Here is a 16,333-nt window from a genome sequence, read left to right on the forward strand (position 1 = left end):
CTTCGTCCCATCGCTTCAACCGTACATCACTACCTACCCGCCCGGACCTTCCTACCATCCATTCACCTCCTTACCATCTACCATTCTACTCCGACTTATAACCAGCACTTTCTTTTAGCCATCATTTATACAGCACTGTCGTACCCAGCAGATCAATTGTTGAGGAATATCCCAAAACACACAATACCTGAATAACGTTAATCTTCCACTTCAGAAGAGCTTTTACTTTCCACCTAATGATCCCCCGTGGGGGCCCCCACTGAGAGAGGTGCCACTGTGCTGAAAAGAACTACTTCTGCTGAAGAGAACTACATCTGTCTCTCACGGATTTACGTCTAGATCACTTTCGGTAGGGCACTTCTCTGTCGCACGTAGAGCTAACTAAATTCAAGGGTGATTTTTTAGCTATTATCTTTTTTGCCACACTGCTTTAAATAGCTCACGCACGTTTCGTGTTTTGTTTCACTGTCAAACATCTTCAATTTGGTCTATAATTTAACCATAAATCGTCTTATTGGACTTGTTGAGAGGAAAGTTAGGTGAATATTTTATTTCACGTTCGGGCTCACTAAATTGACCGCCTTGGTCGTGCGATTTAACGCCGTTGGACTATTTTTTGTGGGGCTAAGTTAAATCTCATGTCTATACAGACAAGCCCGCTTCGATTGACGCATTGGAAGACAACATTGAAGCATTTATTCGTGAGATGGAAATGTTGGAATGGGTATGCCGAAATTGGAGTAAGCATATGGACCATTTGAGGCGCAGTCACGGTCAACATTTGCATGAAATAATCTTCAAATATGAAATTATATGAACCGTACTATCGAGGCCACCATAGCGCAGAGGTTAGCATGTCCGCATATGACGCTGAACACCTGGGTTCGAATACTGGCAGGAACATCAGAAAAATTTTCAGCGGTGGTTATCCCCTCTTAATGCAGGCGACATTTGTGAGTTACTTTGCCATGTAAAAACTTCTCCCCAAAGAGATGTCGCTCTGCGGCACTCCGTTCGGACTCGGCTATAAAAAGCAGGTTCCTTATCATTGAGCTTAAAATTGAATCGGACAGCGCTCATTGATTTGTGAGAAGTTTGCCCCAGTTCCTTAATGTAATGTTGATGGGCATTTGTATTTTACTATCGATTCATATAAAGATTTCATGAATTTTTCTGAATTGTATGTGTTTTTTTTAACTTTCCTATAGCTCTTTAAAAATCCCCCTTTATATCTCTAAAAGTGCTGGGAAACTTTAACCTAACCCCACTAGTCACGTCATCAGCATACGCGACCACGTTTACAACTTTTTTCTTTCAGAGACAATAATCGCTATGTTCCAAAGTAGAGGAGATAGTACATTTCTTCCACCACAGTTAGGAAGCAAAGTTCTTTCCTCTGGGATACCATAATTATATGTTGTCCAAGCAGTGGATAGTGATTTTTTATATCAGCAGCCTTCTAAATAACCATATTTTGGATGGACAACTATCGAGAGGTTAATAGCCGCAAAAACATAATACAGAGTGTAAATAATAACTATCGGCGTAGTGCGAATATTGGACGGGGATACGAACAAAATCCTGTCAGTAGTTTCTTCATAAAATTTGTATTTCCAAAAATACCCCTTCCTGGCATGTGAAACAAATAGGAAGATGATGATGAATATTTATTCTTAAAGGCTGGTATTGAGTTCGTGTTTCAAAGTGAAAAACATCATTTTATCACAACAACTTTTTGTGGATGATAAATTTTTATACAAAAAACAATGTTCATCCATATATCATTTACAAAGAATTTTTAATAAAATATTTTTTTTATACCCACCACCGTAGGTGGTCGTAAAAGTCCACCTGTCCGTCCGTCTGTTGTAATCACTCTAGAGTCTTCAAAAATTAAGATATTGAGTTAAAATTTGGCACAGATACGTCTTTTTGATGCAAGCTGGTTAGGTACTTGAACGGGCTAAATCGGACCATATTTGGATATAGCTGCTATATAGACCGATTTTCCGATAAAGGGTCTAACGCCCATAAAAACTTTATTTTTCATCCGATTTTGCTGAAATTTGAAAAAGTGAGTAGCTTTAAACCTCTCAACAACTGCCCTAAATATGGTTTAGATCGGACTACATTTAGATATAACTACCATATAGACCGATCTCCCGATAAAGGGTCTGGAGACCATAAAAGCTTTATTTATTACCCGATTTCGATGAAATATGCAACAGTGGGTTATTTTAGATTCTTGATATTTAACCTAAATATGGATTAGATCGGTTCATATTAAGATATAGCCGCCATGTAGACCGATCTCCCGATAAAGGGTCTGAAGCCTATAAAAGCTTTATTTATTACCCGATTTTGCTGAAATTTAAAACAGTGGGTTTTTTTAAAGCTTCCCGACATCTGTTGTAAATATGGTTTATATCGGACTATATTTAAATATAGTTGTCATATAGACCGATCTCCCGATAAAGGGTCTAAAGGCCATAAAAGCTTTTTTTTATCCGATTGCACTGAAATTTAAAACAGTGGGTTATTTTATGCCTCCCGATGTCTGTCGTAAATATGGTTCAGATCGGACTTAATTCAGATATAGGTGTCATATAGACCCATCTCCCGATAAAGGGTCTGAAGTCCATAAAAGCTTTAATTTTTATCCGATTTCGCTGAAATTTAAAACAGTGAGTTATTTTTAGCCTCCTGTTACCTGACCTTAATATGGTTCAGATCGGACTATATTTAGATATAAATTCCATATAAGCCAATCTGCCGATAAGGAGTCTGAAGCTAATAAAAGCTTTATTTATGACCCGATTTCGCTGAAATTTGAAACAGTGAGTATGTTAAGACCTTCCAACATCCGACCTAAATATGGTTCTGATCGGACTATATTTAGATATAGCTGCCATATAGACCGATCTATATAGCCTCACGATATCCGACCTTGATATGGTTCAGATCGGCTTATAATTGGATATATCTGCCGAAAAGACCAATATATTGTTCTAAAAAATTGAAAACTGACAAATATATTAGACCACTCAATGTCCGTGCCAAATTTGGGTGTTTAAGTTATCCAATTTTCACCGGATTGTGACGATATGAGGTTTACATATATACCCGAGGTGGTGGGTATCCAAAGTTCGGCTCGGCCGAACTTAATGCCTTTTTTACTTGTTATATTTAGATTTTTGTAGTGTTTGAAAAAAGGAATAGTGAACAATTTTTAGTTTTCTCCATGAAACAAGAACTTAATATATACGTTAATGCTAAAATTATCAGCCAAACCACTAAAAATTCTATATTTTAATGCCTATTGAATAAAATTGATTGTTTAAGTCATGGTGCCTAATCTGCTTTGGGTAGGTTGTAATTCCTCATTGATCTTTCATATACATACCAGAAAATAGAATGTTTAGACTATTTTTAAACTAACCACAAAGTAAGGTAAGAATTTTAGTTAATGGTATATGGGAAGGCCCAATTGAAGAAATATTTATCTTTAGTTCCATTATTACTTCATAAAAAACCAACCTATTTAAATTGCCGTTTTTTCTGAAGATTGGCTGAGTATACATATATATCTATGTTAAAGTGGTATCAGAAACTAAAATTTGTAACATAGAAGAAATGGAAAGTTACAAAATATATTTATTGCAAAAAACAAACTTGCGAAAGATGTATACAACATTAATTATTCTTTTTTTTAAATTCATTTCAAACAAACTGTATGTTTTAAGTGCGCGTTGGATCAAAGTATCTCTGCCTACGATTTTTCTTGTCAAGCCCCTGGACATATTCCACCTCTTTTATACATGCGAGTGTAAAAACAGTCTTAGTCTAACTTACAAAATAGTACTTTCGGGATATAATCCATATTCAATTTAAGAAAATCAATCTAATATGAATAAAAAGTAAAGAACATAAGACGATGACATAATCAAAGTGGTTATAATGATAATGATTGATGACAATGAAAGACAGCAGTTTTTTTACACATAAAGTTTGAAAGTTAGTGATAAGCTATAAACAGTAAAAATAAAAAGAAAGAATTTTGGAAGAACAAGTTATCAAAAATTAGATGATTCCAATCAAGATGTTTAAATTGAATGGAGTTATAGAGCAGAAAGTTGAAAAAAGGAAAACATTATTCAAGAGTTGGAGAAGAACCGACCAAAAGACGAAGAAGTAGAAACAGACAGAGGGCGACAGATATAATAGGGGTGAACATAATCAGAAATCATATTAAAACATTGATGATACTTATTGTGGGATAGGCGATTTGTATAGACAGACATATAGAGTAGACGTATATTAGCGTATAGACGGTTAGAGTTTGAAAAGACAATTTGTTATTTGTTTTATTGTAGTTTATAATTGCTTTCGAAAATCTATTTAGGCCCGTATATGTTACAAATGTCTTTACAAAGGTGTAACATACTTTTATACAAAAATATATGTAGCTCGACGATGAAAAATGAAAATTCTATACTCAAAAATAGCTCGAGTCTTTCGTACTTGTAAAATAGACAAAGTATTCTGTATATCCTTCTTACAGATATATTTACAGATGGAGGATTTTCTTTAAATAAATAAAATAAACTGTTTGCCAATTTTGTATAGTTCAAGATTTGCTAGGATTTATTTTTTTGTTAAGTGCCAAAAAAAGTTAAATAGTGAGTGTTTTTTTTTTATTTGCGGCTTTTGAATAATTTACATTGTTATTAGTTGTTTATTTTATTTACTCCAAAATATCAAACTAGACCAAGTGGTTATATTAAAATTTTCATTTTCTTCAGTGTTATTGTGTCATAAATATTTTAAATTTAAATAAATTTTTGGTGTATTTATAGTTTTATTATTATATAAACAGCATATAGTAATGTATACAAACATAGTACACAATAATATTGAAACATTGAAGTATATTTAAGTTTATTAACTTTGTAAATTTATTGAAGATATTTCCGGGAAAATGTAATTATCAATAGTTTAACTTGGAAGTGTTTCTTATACCCATAACATGCTAATTTAAATATATGAATATCGATATTGATCCTGGTCTCCAGTTAACTCAAATTGGAATATCTACGCTCAAAACTATTATTTTGCTCAATATTGTAAGTATTTTATTTTGAACGACCTTCAACTTGAAGTTCAGCAGAAGACTCCGATACCTATTGAAAAAGTTCTTTATGTTTCAACATCTTAGGAAGATTTGCTGAAAACTAGAAGATGGTAAACATTCAACATTTCGTTATAAGGCAAATATTATTACAACAAGTAAGGGCGTGCTAAGTTCGGCCGGGCCGAATCTTATATACCCTCCACCATGGATCGCATTTGTAGAGCTCTTTCCACAGTATCTCTTTTTAGGCAAACAAGAGATAAACGAAAAGACTTACTATGTTATTGGAACAATATCAAGCTATGGTTCGTTTCTGACCATAATTTAATTGAATATTGAAGACCATAGTAGAAGACATTGTATAAAATTTCAGCCAAATCCGGCAAGAATTGCCCACTTTAGGGGAAGAAGTAAAATTAGGAGATCGGTTTATAGGGGAGCTGTATTAGGCTGTAAACCGATTCATACCATATTCGATACGTATGTTAAAGGTCATGAGAGAAGCCATTGTACAAAATTTCAGCCAAATTGGGTAATACTTGCGCACCCCAGACTCCAGATCGGTTTATATGGCAGCTATATCAGGTTATGGACCGATTCCAACTATTCTAACACAGTTGTTGAAAGTCATAACAAAACAACTTATGCAAAATTTCTGCGAAATCGAATAATAATAGCGTCCTCTAATGGCTCAAGAAGTCAAGACCCAAGATCGGTTTATATGGCAGCTATATCAGGTTATGGACCGATTTCAACTATTCTTAGCACAGTTGTTGAAAGTCATACCAAAAAACGTCATGCAAAATTTCAGTCCAATGGTATAGGAATTGCTCCCTGCAGAGGCTTAAGAAGTCAAGACCCCAGATCGGTTTATATGGCAGCTATACCAGGATATGAACCAACATGAACCATACTTAGCATATCAGTTGAAAGTCATTCCGAAACACCTCATGCAAAATTTCAGCCAAATCGGATAATAATTGGGCCCTCTAGTGGCTCAAGAAGTCAAGACCCCCGATCGGTTTAGAATGAGATAAGAATTGCGCCATCTACCGGTTCAAGAAGTCAAGATCCCAGATCGGTTTATATGGCAGCTATATCAAAACGTGGACCGATATAGCCCAGGGCAGCTATATATTTATGAACCTTTGGGGGAAGGATTCGTTGTGAGTATTAGAGGACACAAGTGTATTTCACGTACCAAATTTCATCTGAAACGGTCTAATTCTCATTCAAAACCGGAACGGATACATATTTATGAACAAATTTGGTTTTCGTGTGAGTGTTAGAGGGCGTATGTGTACTTCACGTATCAAATTTCAACCAAGTAGTTTGAAAATTGAGGCGTCTAGTGCCTCAAGAAGTCTAATCCGGGGATCAGCAAATTTGGATGTTATATCACGCATGACACGTATGCTGCATGTCAGAACAGAAGTCCTAGTTCAAAATTTCAACCAAATCGGATGGAAATTGAGGTTTCTAGGGGCTCCAAAAGTCAAAGCCGTTGATCAGTTTATGTGAGGGTTATATCTATTTATAGGCCGGTTCATATCATACATAGCACGGATGTTGGAAGCCAGAAGAGAATTCTTCATTCAAAATTTCAGCCAAAATTAGATGAGAATCGAGGCTTCTAGGGGCACAAGAGATCAAATCAAGGAATTGATTTATATGAGGGGTATACCAGTTTATTGACCGATTCGAATCATACTCGGCACTGGTGTTGAAATTCGAAACAAAAGTCCTTGTGGCAAATTTCAGCTAAATCGGATACACATGAAGGCTTCTGGGGGCTTAAGAATTCATTGCCGGGGATCGGTTTATATGGGGGCTTTATCAATTTACAGTCTGATTCCGATCATACTTGGCATGAATGTTGAAAGTTAGAACAGAAGTCCTTGTGCCAAATTTCAGCCAAATCGAATGGCAATGGGGGCATCAAGAGGCTCAAGATGTTCAACCGAGGCTGAGTTTAAATGGGGACTATATCCATATCTGAACCGATATGGCCCATTTATAATTCCCAACGACACGCATCAAGAAAAACTATCTGGACAAAATTTCAAGGGGCTGTCTTTACGTGTTCCACCGCTATAGTGATTTCGACAGGGCGAAAGGATTGGCTAGATTGACCTAGTATATCGAAACCATCAAAAACATATACACTTCATAAAATCGCAGATTAATATTTCGAGGTGTTGCAAACGCAACACCTAGATGAGTATTGACCCATTCTAGGGTGGTAGGTACATCAAACAGTTTATTGGTCCAAATTGTGAACGTTGTCAGTATCTATCTGCATTTGTCCATATAAGTGAGCCTGTGTTGCTGAAGTGATTTGCTTTATATTCTTACCTACTCTAAGTATTGTGATCTAAGGGAGTAACAAAAGCTGTCACTGAAATTGTCTTAATATTTTAAAGGGTATTCTAAAATAGTCTAACGACGCAAGCTAAGACAGATAAGGTCGTTTTGGATACCTACTTCTGTTATTAATTTTAATGTATTGTAATGGATGAGTACTTTGATAGGATGATGCATAGGGAAGCCATTTCCGTTTTTATGAAATTTTGCACAGTGTATCAAACAGAATGGAGGCCACCGTAAGGCACAGGCTAGCATGTCCACCTATTAAACTGAACGCCTTGTTTCTAGTCCTGGTGAGAGCATCAGACAAAATTTTCTGCGGTGGTTATTCCGTCCTAATGTTGGCGACATTTGTGAGGTACCATACCATTTGGAATGCCAGCCATGTAAAAACTTCTTAACAAAAAGAATATTAAAACTGTTAATCTCCAAATCTAGTCAGACTTCAATTTTGGATACCTATTGAAATATCGAATAGAACCTTGCACGATTTTCCTACAATAGGACAAAAATTGTGGCTTCTACGAGGCTTGCCTTTTAAATTTCGGGATTATTTTCCATTAAGATCTGTACACCTTTGAATGTGCTTGAACCAATTGTCAAAGCACTTATGCCACTCTGACTGAGATATCTCCAAAACATGCATTCGGAACGCATAAAAAAACTTCTTCAGATGACGAATGAACTTTCATTTTATTTTTTTTAATGATTAATGATTTTTAATGAAGACATTCGGTGCCAAGTCAGGACTATACGGCGGATGACTCATCAAATCGATGTTTTGAGTGCTCAAAAATGCAGTTGTTTCGTATTTTTGGAGCATTACTATCGACCAATCGACACGAGCCTTTTTTTGAGCGATAGAAAAATTGTGCGGAATCAAACACGAACAAATTTTTTGACGGTCAAATATTCATGCAATATTGAATGTATGATGGTCCCTCTAATGCCTAAGGTTGTCTCAACCTCATGATTGGTCACATGACCATCTTGCAATATCAGTTGGCGCACAGCATCAATGGTTTTTGGCACAACAACTGATTTTGGACGAGCTTCACGAAATTCGTCTTGGAGTGAACTACTACCTGTGTTGTATTCACCATACCATCGATAAACACTGATCCTTGATGGGGCTTCATCGCCAAAAATTAAATTAAGTTCATCGATGTAATGTTGTTGAGTTAATCCACATCGAAAGTTGTAAAAAGTAATCGCACGAAAATTTTCACAATTTATTTCCATGTTTTGGGCGAGATTAATTTTTTAAGTTACTGTAAACAACACAAATAGCGCTCGTATGTCTAAACCTTCAGAGTACGTATAACTTCAAAAATTATTAGCTTTGCGATAGAGCTGTCAGTTGGCAGATTGCAACACAAGGGCTGTCCAATCCCGAACATAAAAGGCAACCCCGTAGAAGCTCATAACGTGTTCGAAAAATTTGTTCATATGGAGGCTATACACGTTTTATTTCGATTCGGACCTAACTTGGGATAAATGTTGTAGGCTATAGGAGAAAGCATCGTGCAAAATTTCATACATATCATATAACAATTAGGCTTTCTACGCATAGGGTTAAAATCGGGAGATCGATTATATGGGAGCTTCATGAGGTTAGGGACCGTTCTTAATATACGTGTTGTTCGAGCTGCTAGCTTTACTAATTCGAAAGTTAGCGTGCTTCCCTGAGGCAGACATGGCTAAATTGATCAAAAAATTGTCCAATTTCTGGAATCTAAAACCAAAACTTCGAGGTTTTACTAACGAAATGACTAAGTTATTATAACCCGATCCTTCGGTGAAGGGTATAAAAGGCAACATATTTCATAAGACAACTCAATGTCAAACAAGTAAAAGCGACCACAGTTCGGCCGGGACCAAAGTTTAGCCTCCAACATGTATAGCATTTGTCAATTTTTTTTACCAGATATTTCTTTAAAGCAAACAAAGGATAATGGATACAAATTGCTATGCCATTGGAGCTGTATAAGGTTATGGATCGATTCAGGCCTTATTTGGATTGAATGATGGAGACCATAGTAGAAGTCATTGTGCAAAATTTCGGGGTAATCCTATAGGGGCTCAAGAAGTAAAATCAGGAAATCGGTATATATGGAAGATATATCAGGTTATGGATATAGATATACCGATTCAGAACATATTCAGCACGTAAGATGATGGTATTAGGAGAAGTGGTTGTAATTTCAGCCAAATCGGATAAGAAATGCGCCCTCCAGAGGCCCAAGAAGTGTAATTGGGAGATCGGCTAAATCTACTTTGAATATCAAGATGATCAAGAATATATAAACTTTTTTTGGTCTCGGATCAATATTTCGATGAGTTACGAACGAAATGTCGAAATTAGTACGCCATAATTTTAGGGTTGAGGGAATAAAAAAGGTTTTCAAATATATTCATATTCTAAAGAGCTGCAAAATTTGCATTTTTACCAGTATCATTAAAATGATTTACATTGCGATAGACAAGCATTTTGTTCTCTTTGAGGTTTTTGAGTTTGTCAACAATGGCGTGATTACGAATTTTCAACCAAATCTAACGCAACCACACTATTACGCTTCAATTCCATCACGAATAACTTTCTTTCTAAATAAACTCAGAAGCGTATGCTTTTGGTGGCTTGTAATCAATATAAAGAGCTTTCAATAAAACAAATAACATGTAGCTGTCATTTCTAGTTTGACAAACACTCAATTGTGAACTTGATAACACTTAATGTCAACTACCCTTTAAAATATAGTGAAGTTCATAAAGTGGAACCACAAAAGGAAACTAAACTCTTTTTATTCAATTTAGTGGGAAGCAGCCGGTGCTGTTGGACATAAATGGACGGAATAAATGGCGCTTAATTTGGAACGTTATTAGTTATGTGAAGTCCTAATCTGAAAAACCTTACACATGTATAGCACATAAAGTACGATATGTTATTCGAACAACATGTTCATGCATATATTGAATGACTATTCAATATATCAATACCTTTGTTAGTTAGTAGAAGCCGATATTATTTTAGCATGTTATGGGTTTTTATTTGGTGAGGAATTAAAAGAGAGGAAGGGGAGTTCAAGTGATTTGATGGATATTAAAGCTCGTTACAGCATAATTTACATTGTTGTTCATAGAGTTCCCCCGAAGAAGAAGAAGGAGAAACCGAAGAAGTTTTTGTTTGTTGTATGAAACTGCGGTTCCGGGAACTTCTATGACATATGCGCAATACACAAAAGTGTTAGTTAAGTATTTAAAGAAACAGACATCGAAACCCAACACAACGCAACGTACCATGGCGTTAAAAGCAGAAAAAATATCACAGCATTGGGATTAATTGTGTTAAATTGTAGGCACATCTTCTGGTGGATGAAAGGCGAGAAGGGCAAGGTTAAAGAGTTTCGTTTGGCAGAGTTAATGCTTTGGCGGAAGAAGTGTTTCTTGAATTGATTGATCGTTGGAATTAGTAATTGTTTGACAAAGTAGGATTTTTTTAATTGGCGAAATATTGCGAAACCCACTCACCATTTTGTAATCGTCGATTTTCGAAATAGACCTTAGGAACATGTTGACATAGACATAGGTGGGTAAGTTTTCTATAAAATTTCGATTTTGTTTTATTGTAGAAACAAACGGAATAGAGAAAACAACAAAATTAGAAAAGTGATACACATGATAGGCGTTAAAAAAAAAAACATAACCACTGAAATGGTGAGGTACGTATATGTGAGATACAAAAATGAAAACTGAGTATAACATGTGAAAATTCGCAGAACCAAAGAGATGAAGAAAAATAATACATATAAAAATTCTGATTTTCCAAAAACACAGATTGTTTTATTGTTGACTGCCTTATTAGCTAGACCTACTTAAACCTATAATAGTATTAGTGTAAGCAGTTGATCTTATCATCTCAATTGACCATGATGTGCTATCGCTGTTGCCGCTGCTGTGATGACAATATGGACGTTATGAGTTTTAATTTGGAAAACATTTAAATTAAAAGTTGTAAAAGAAAAGAAAATTTATTTGTAAAAAAACTCAAATAAATTATAGAAAAATGTCTGTATGGATCTCATAAAATGAAGGAAAGTAAAAAGAAAAACTAAAGAAATATTCTGTAAAAGTCAAAACATAGTTTTTTAGAAATTATAACTATTTTATTAAATGTAACTTTTTTTTGATCTAAAAAATTGAAAAATGCATGCCACACATTTTCAATTGATTTGGTTATCACTTTTATTTGGGTCATAGTTGTTGTTCTCCATTTGCAATGGAAAGCAAAAATCACCGATATCAAGGTCCTGGCGTTAAATTTCGAATGTGTTTTTCTTTAGCAAACATAAAAACGACAAAATTCATAAATAATAACAACTCATCGAATAATTGAAATAAACAAATCCCACAAAATTAGATTTCAACTAAATTACGTCTAAAGCACATTTATTTGTTCATTGTTTCCATTGAAAACAAAAAACACCATAATTTAATTAAGTAAATGAATTTCAATTGGAAAATATAGGTAAATATCATTGGTTAGCTTTCCATCATAAATAGTAGTAAATGGTTGTCTTCATTATTATTATCTGTTATAAGTTTTTTGTTTTGTTTGGTTTTCGGTGTTAACATCAAATCACACTTTAGTTTGCATACTCTAATTTGATAATTATTGTAATGGTTTCGTATAAAAATATGTTTTGGGTTTTTGCATATTAATAATTTATATTTTATTTAATATTTATATATGTAGTTCATTAGTTAGTTGTTATAAAATTGAAGATATCATTTAAGTGAAATACTAGAAAAGAATCTGAAGAGTTGAGACAGAAAAGGGGATATAGGACTAAAATGTTCGAAACAGAGATAGAGAGGAAGGCAGAGAGATATAGATAGAGTTGAGCAGAATTAAAGTTAGAAAAATGTAGAGATCCAAACGACATTTTAATTGAGGAACGAATTAAACCAAAAACTATAAGTAACAAAATGTTGGAAAAGAAAATATTTTATCTTACAATTTGTAATTGGCAGGAATGTGAAATTTATAGAAACTATTCTTAGAAATTCAATTGCAATCTTGCCAAAGTTCCACTAATATCATACAATTGAGTAATTATTGTGATATGATAAAAAGAAAACAACGTTAATTTATTTAACAGATAGAATTCTAGGGTATAATTACACGCACATTGAAAGGACAAGGAAATTTAAAACAACTGATCCGGTAACTATGAGTTGACACTCATAGTGTTGACGTACACAAAACGAAATATTTCACAATGGTTCTAAGAAAAAAAAAAAAAAAAAAACAAGTAAAAAGGCATTAAGTTCGGCCGGGCCTCGGGTAAACCCCTAATTTAAGCACCCAAATTCGCCACGGACATTGAGTGGTCTAATATATATATCACTATTCAATTTTGTAGAAAAAAATATTGGTCTTTTTGGCAGATATATCCAATTATAAACCGATCTGAACCACATTAAGTTCGGATATCGTGAGGCTCAGCAAAACTCACTGTTTCAAATTTCAGCGAAATCGGACAATAAATAAAGCTTTTATTGGCTTCAACCCCTTATCGGCAGATCGGTCCATATTGTAGCTATATCGAAATATAGTCCGATCTGAACCATATTTAGATCGGATGGCAGAAGGCCAAAACTAACTTACTGTTTAAAATTTTAGCGAAATCGGTTAAAAAAATAAAGCTTTTATGGGCTTCAGACCATTAATCGGGAGATCGGTCTATATTGAACGGATGTTAGGAGCCTTTAAACTGTGCACTGTTCCAAATTTGAGCAAAATCGGATAAAAATTAAAGTTATTATGGCCTTCAGACTCTTTATCGGCAGATGGGTCTATATAACCCTAGTTAGATCGGATGTCAGGAGGCTAAAAATAACTCACTGTTTCAAATTTTAGCGAAATCGGTTAAAAAATAAAGCTTTTATGGTCTTCAGACCCCTATTCAGCAGATTGGTCTATATGACAGCTATATCTAAATATAGTCTGATCTGTACCCTATTTGTTCCGGATGTTAGGAGGCTTAAAAATGTGAACTATTCCAAGTTTCAGCAAAATCGGATACAAAATAAAGCTATTACGGCACTCAGACCCTTTATCGGGAGATCGGTCTATATGATAGCTATATCCAAATATAGTCCGATCTGAACCATATATAAAATAATCCACTGTTTTAAATTTCAGCGAAATCGGGTAATAAATAAAGCTTTTATGACTTTCAGACCATTTATCGGGAGATTAAATAAAGCTTTTGTGGTCTTCAGACCCTTTATCGGGAGATCGGTCTATATGGTAGCTATATCTAAATATAGTCCGATCTGAACCATATTTGGGTCGGGAAGCCTTAAACTACTCACTATTTTAAAATTCAGCATAATCTGATGAAAAATAAAGTTTTTATGGGCAAATCGGTCCGATTGGCCCATTCAAGAACTTAACCAGCGTCCATCAAAAAGACGTATTTGTGTAAAATTTCAGCGCAATATCTCCATTTTTGAAGACTCTAGAGTGATTACAACAGACGGACGGATGGACGGACAGACACACGGACATCGTTAAATCGTCTTAGAATTTTACGACGATCCAAAATATATATACTTGTAGGGTCGGAAATTGATATTTCGATGTGTTGCAAACGGAATGACTAAATGAATATACACCCTATCCTACGGTGGTGGGTATAAAAAATGCTTCCCAAGTTTTGTTTTTTCCGGTGACACATTGTTAATTGCCGTCAAGGTTTACAGGCTGTATCGATACGGGGTTGAATCCTAGCGAAAACATCAGAAAAATTTTTCAGTGGTGGTTATCCCCTTCTAATACATTTGTGAGGTACTGTACCATTAGGTATACCAGCCATGTATAAACTTCTCCACAAAGAGCTGTCTCACTGCGACACGTGGTTCAGACTCGGCTATAAAATGAACGTCTCTTATAATTGAGCTTAAAACTTGAAATGGACAGCTCTCATTGATATGTGTTAATTTAACCTCTATTCCTTAATGGAATTTTCATGGGCAAAATTTTTAATTTTCAATTTAGGAATTATTAGAATAAGCTATAACCAATATGAACCGAATACCAAAAATCCTGACGAAATATGTAAATGACTTTATCGCAATAGTAAAGAAAACGGATTGTCCGAAATGCTCTTAGGTTAGGTTAAATTGAAACGTGGGTGCATATATTAATCCGCCCATGCCAACATGGACATACACCTAAGCCAGTAATCGGCTTGATGTGCGCTCTAAAAACTATAAAGAACCCTCTAAAAAGAAAATTTTAAGTTAGGAATTCCGTGCTACTTACTAAATCCTTAATTATTTTCAATACCACTCACCTAAGTTGGTTCATGTTTGGTATTGTGTCTCCACCTAAGTGCCGGTATCTCTTAGACGCGAAAGCCGTTCAATGACAAAGCAAATGCTCCAACGTCTCATCATCTTCCCCGCATGCCTTACACATGCTATCACTTGCCACACCGATTTTACATAAGTGAGCTCGTAGTCCTATGTGTCACGTTATGATACCAATAGCTATACTGACCTCCTTCTTGCTTCCTTTCAGTAATAGCCTCGTCTTCTCACGATCTGGATCCCTCCATAGGATTTTCGCCGTCCTAACGACCGTTTCACTGTTCCACAATGTTGCATGCGCATTCGTCGCCCACTCCCTTAACCGGACTGCGTCGACCCGAAAGGCTTCGGATTAACCAAATTCATTGACGGCAGTCCTCTGGCCTTTATCGCCAAATCGTCTGCCCTTTCTTTTCCCCTTACTCTGTTATGGCCCGGCACCCAAACGATGCGGATTTTCCCATCCTCAGAGAAGGTGTTAATCTCCTTCTTAGACTGCAATACTGTTCGTGACCGTACCGTCCTGGTTGTTATTGCCCTTATGGCAATTTTAATGCGGGTAAAGATGTTCACACTCGACGTCCCGCCGTTAGCACCACACCACTTTGCGCATTCCGTGATCGCCCAGATCTCCGCTTGCAGGACCGTGTTATGGTAAGGCAGTCTAAAACAGATCTCAGTCCCTGGGTCCTCAATGTAAACTCCCAAGCCCACTCTGTCCTCTAGCAGTCCACCAAACTACTGAGGCGTAAGTAAGTATTGATCTTATCACGCTCCTATAGAGCCAGTGGACTATCTACGGATTCAGGCCCCATTGTAAGTCTATTCCCGTCTACATAGTGTCCAACATCGGTGAGCCTTTTCAGTTCGCTCCTGAATGTGACACTTCCAATTCAGTTTCCTGTCCAAGATCACACCTAAGTATTTGACCTTGTCAGATATCGAAATCGTCTTATTGAGGGAACGTGGTGTGTGGTGCATATTTTAGTCTTCTCTGGGTTAACATTGAGATTTCTGGGTCTAGCCCACTAATATGCCAGGGCAAGATCCTTCGGCCCTTCTCCATTGCTGGTTTGTGTCCTCACCCCCTTAGAAGTATTATAACATTGTCTGCTTAACAGACGGGTTCAAATCCCTCCTCATTCAGAATCCGTAATAGGTCATTTATGGTGGTCACCCATAGGAGTGGCGATAAAATGCCCCCCTGTGGCGTGTCCTGTGCCACTCCCTTATATTTATGCCATGGGACACACAATTTATCCACCTGTTCCTTTGCATATGATTTATCCAGTCTCTAAGGACCGGGTCCACCCGGTACTGGTCTAAGGATTGGATCAGTGTGTCGGTCCGCACATTGTTAAAAGCCCCCTCGATGTCAATGCATACCGCCAGTGTGTACGTTTTGGCATCGAAGGATTCTTCTATTTTATGCACAACTAAAGTTTCAATTTGGACATG

General features: G+C 36.0%; 1 protein-coding gene across 30 annotated transcripts in view; it reads right to left on the reverse strand.

Moving 5' to 3' along the window:
* LOC106081129 (glutamate-gated chloride channel) overlaps positions 1-16,333 on the reverse strand; it is a 274,102-nt gene that overhangs the window by 92,880 nt on the left and 164,889 nt on the right. For 15 of the 30 annotated variants that reach the window (XM_059362527.1, XM_013242999.2, XM_013242965.2 and 12 more), the window contains one exon: positions 11,027-11,097. The exons of the other annotated variants lie outside the window; for them this stretch is intronic. In XM_059362527.1, the coding sequence (XP_059218510.1) occupies positions 11,027-11,097 (71 nt within the window). The remainder of the gene's footprint in view (positions 1-11,026; positions 11,098-16,333) is intronic. 30 annotated transcript variants of the gene reach the window in all.

Source organism: Stomoxys calcitrans, chromosome 2, assembly GCF_963082655.1.
Source record: "Stomoxys calcitrans chromosome 2, idStoCalc2.1, whole genome shotgun sequence".
Taxonomy (NCBI): Eukaryota; Metazoa; Arthropoda; class Insecta; order Diptera; family Muscidae; genus Stomoxys; species Stomoxys calcitrans.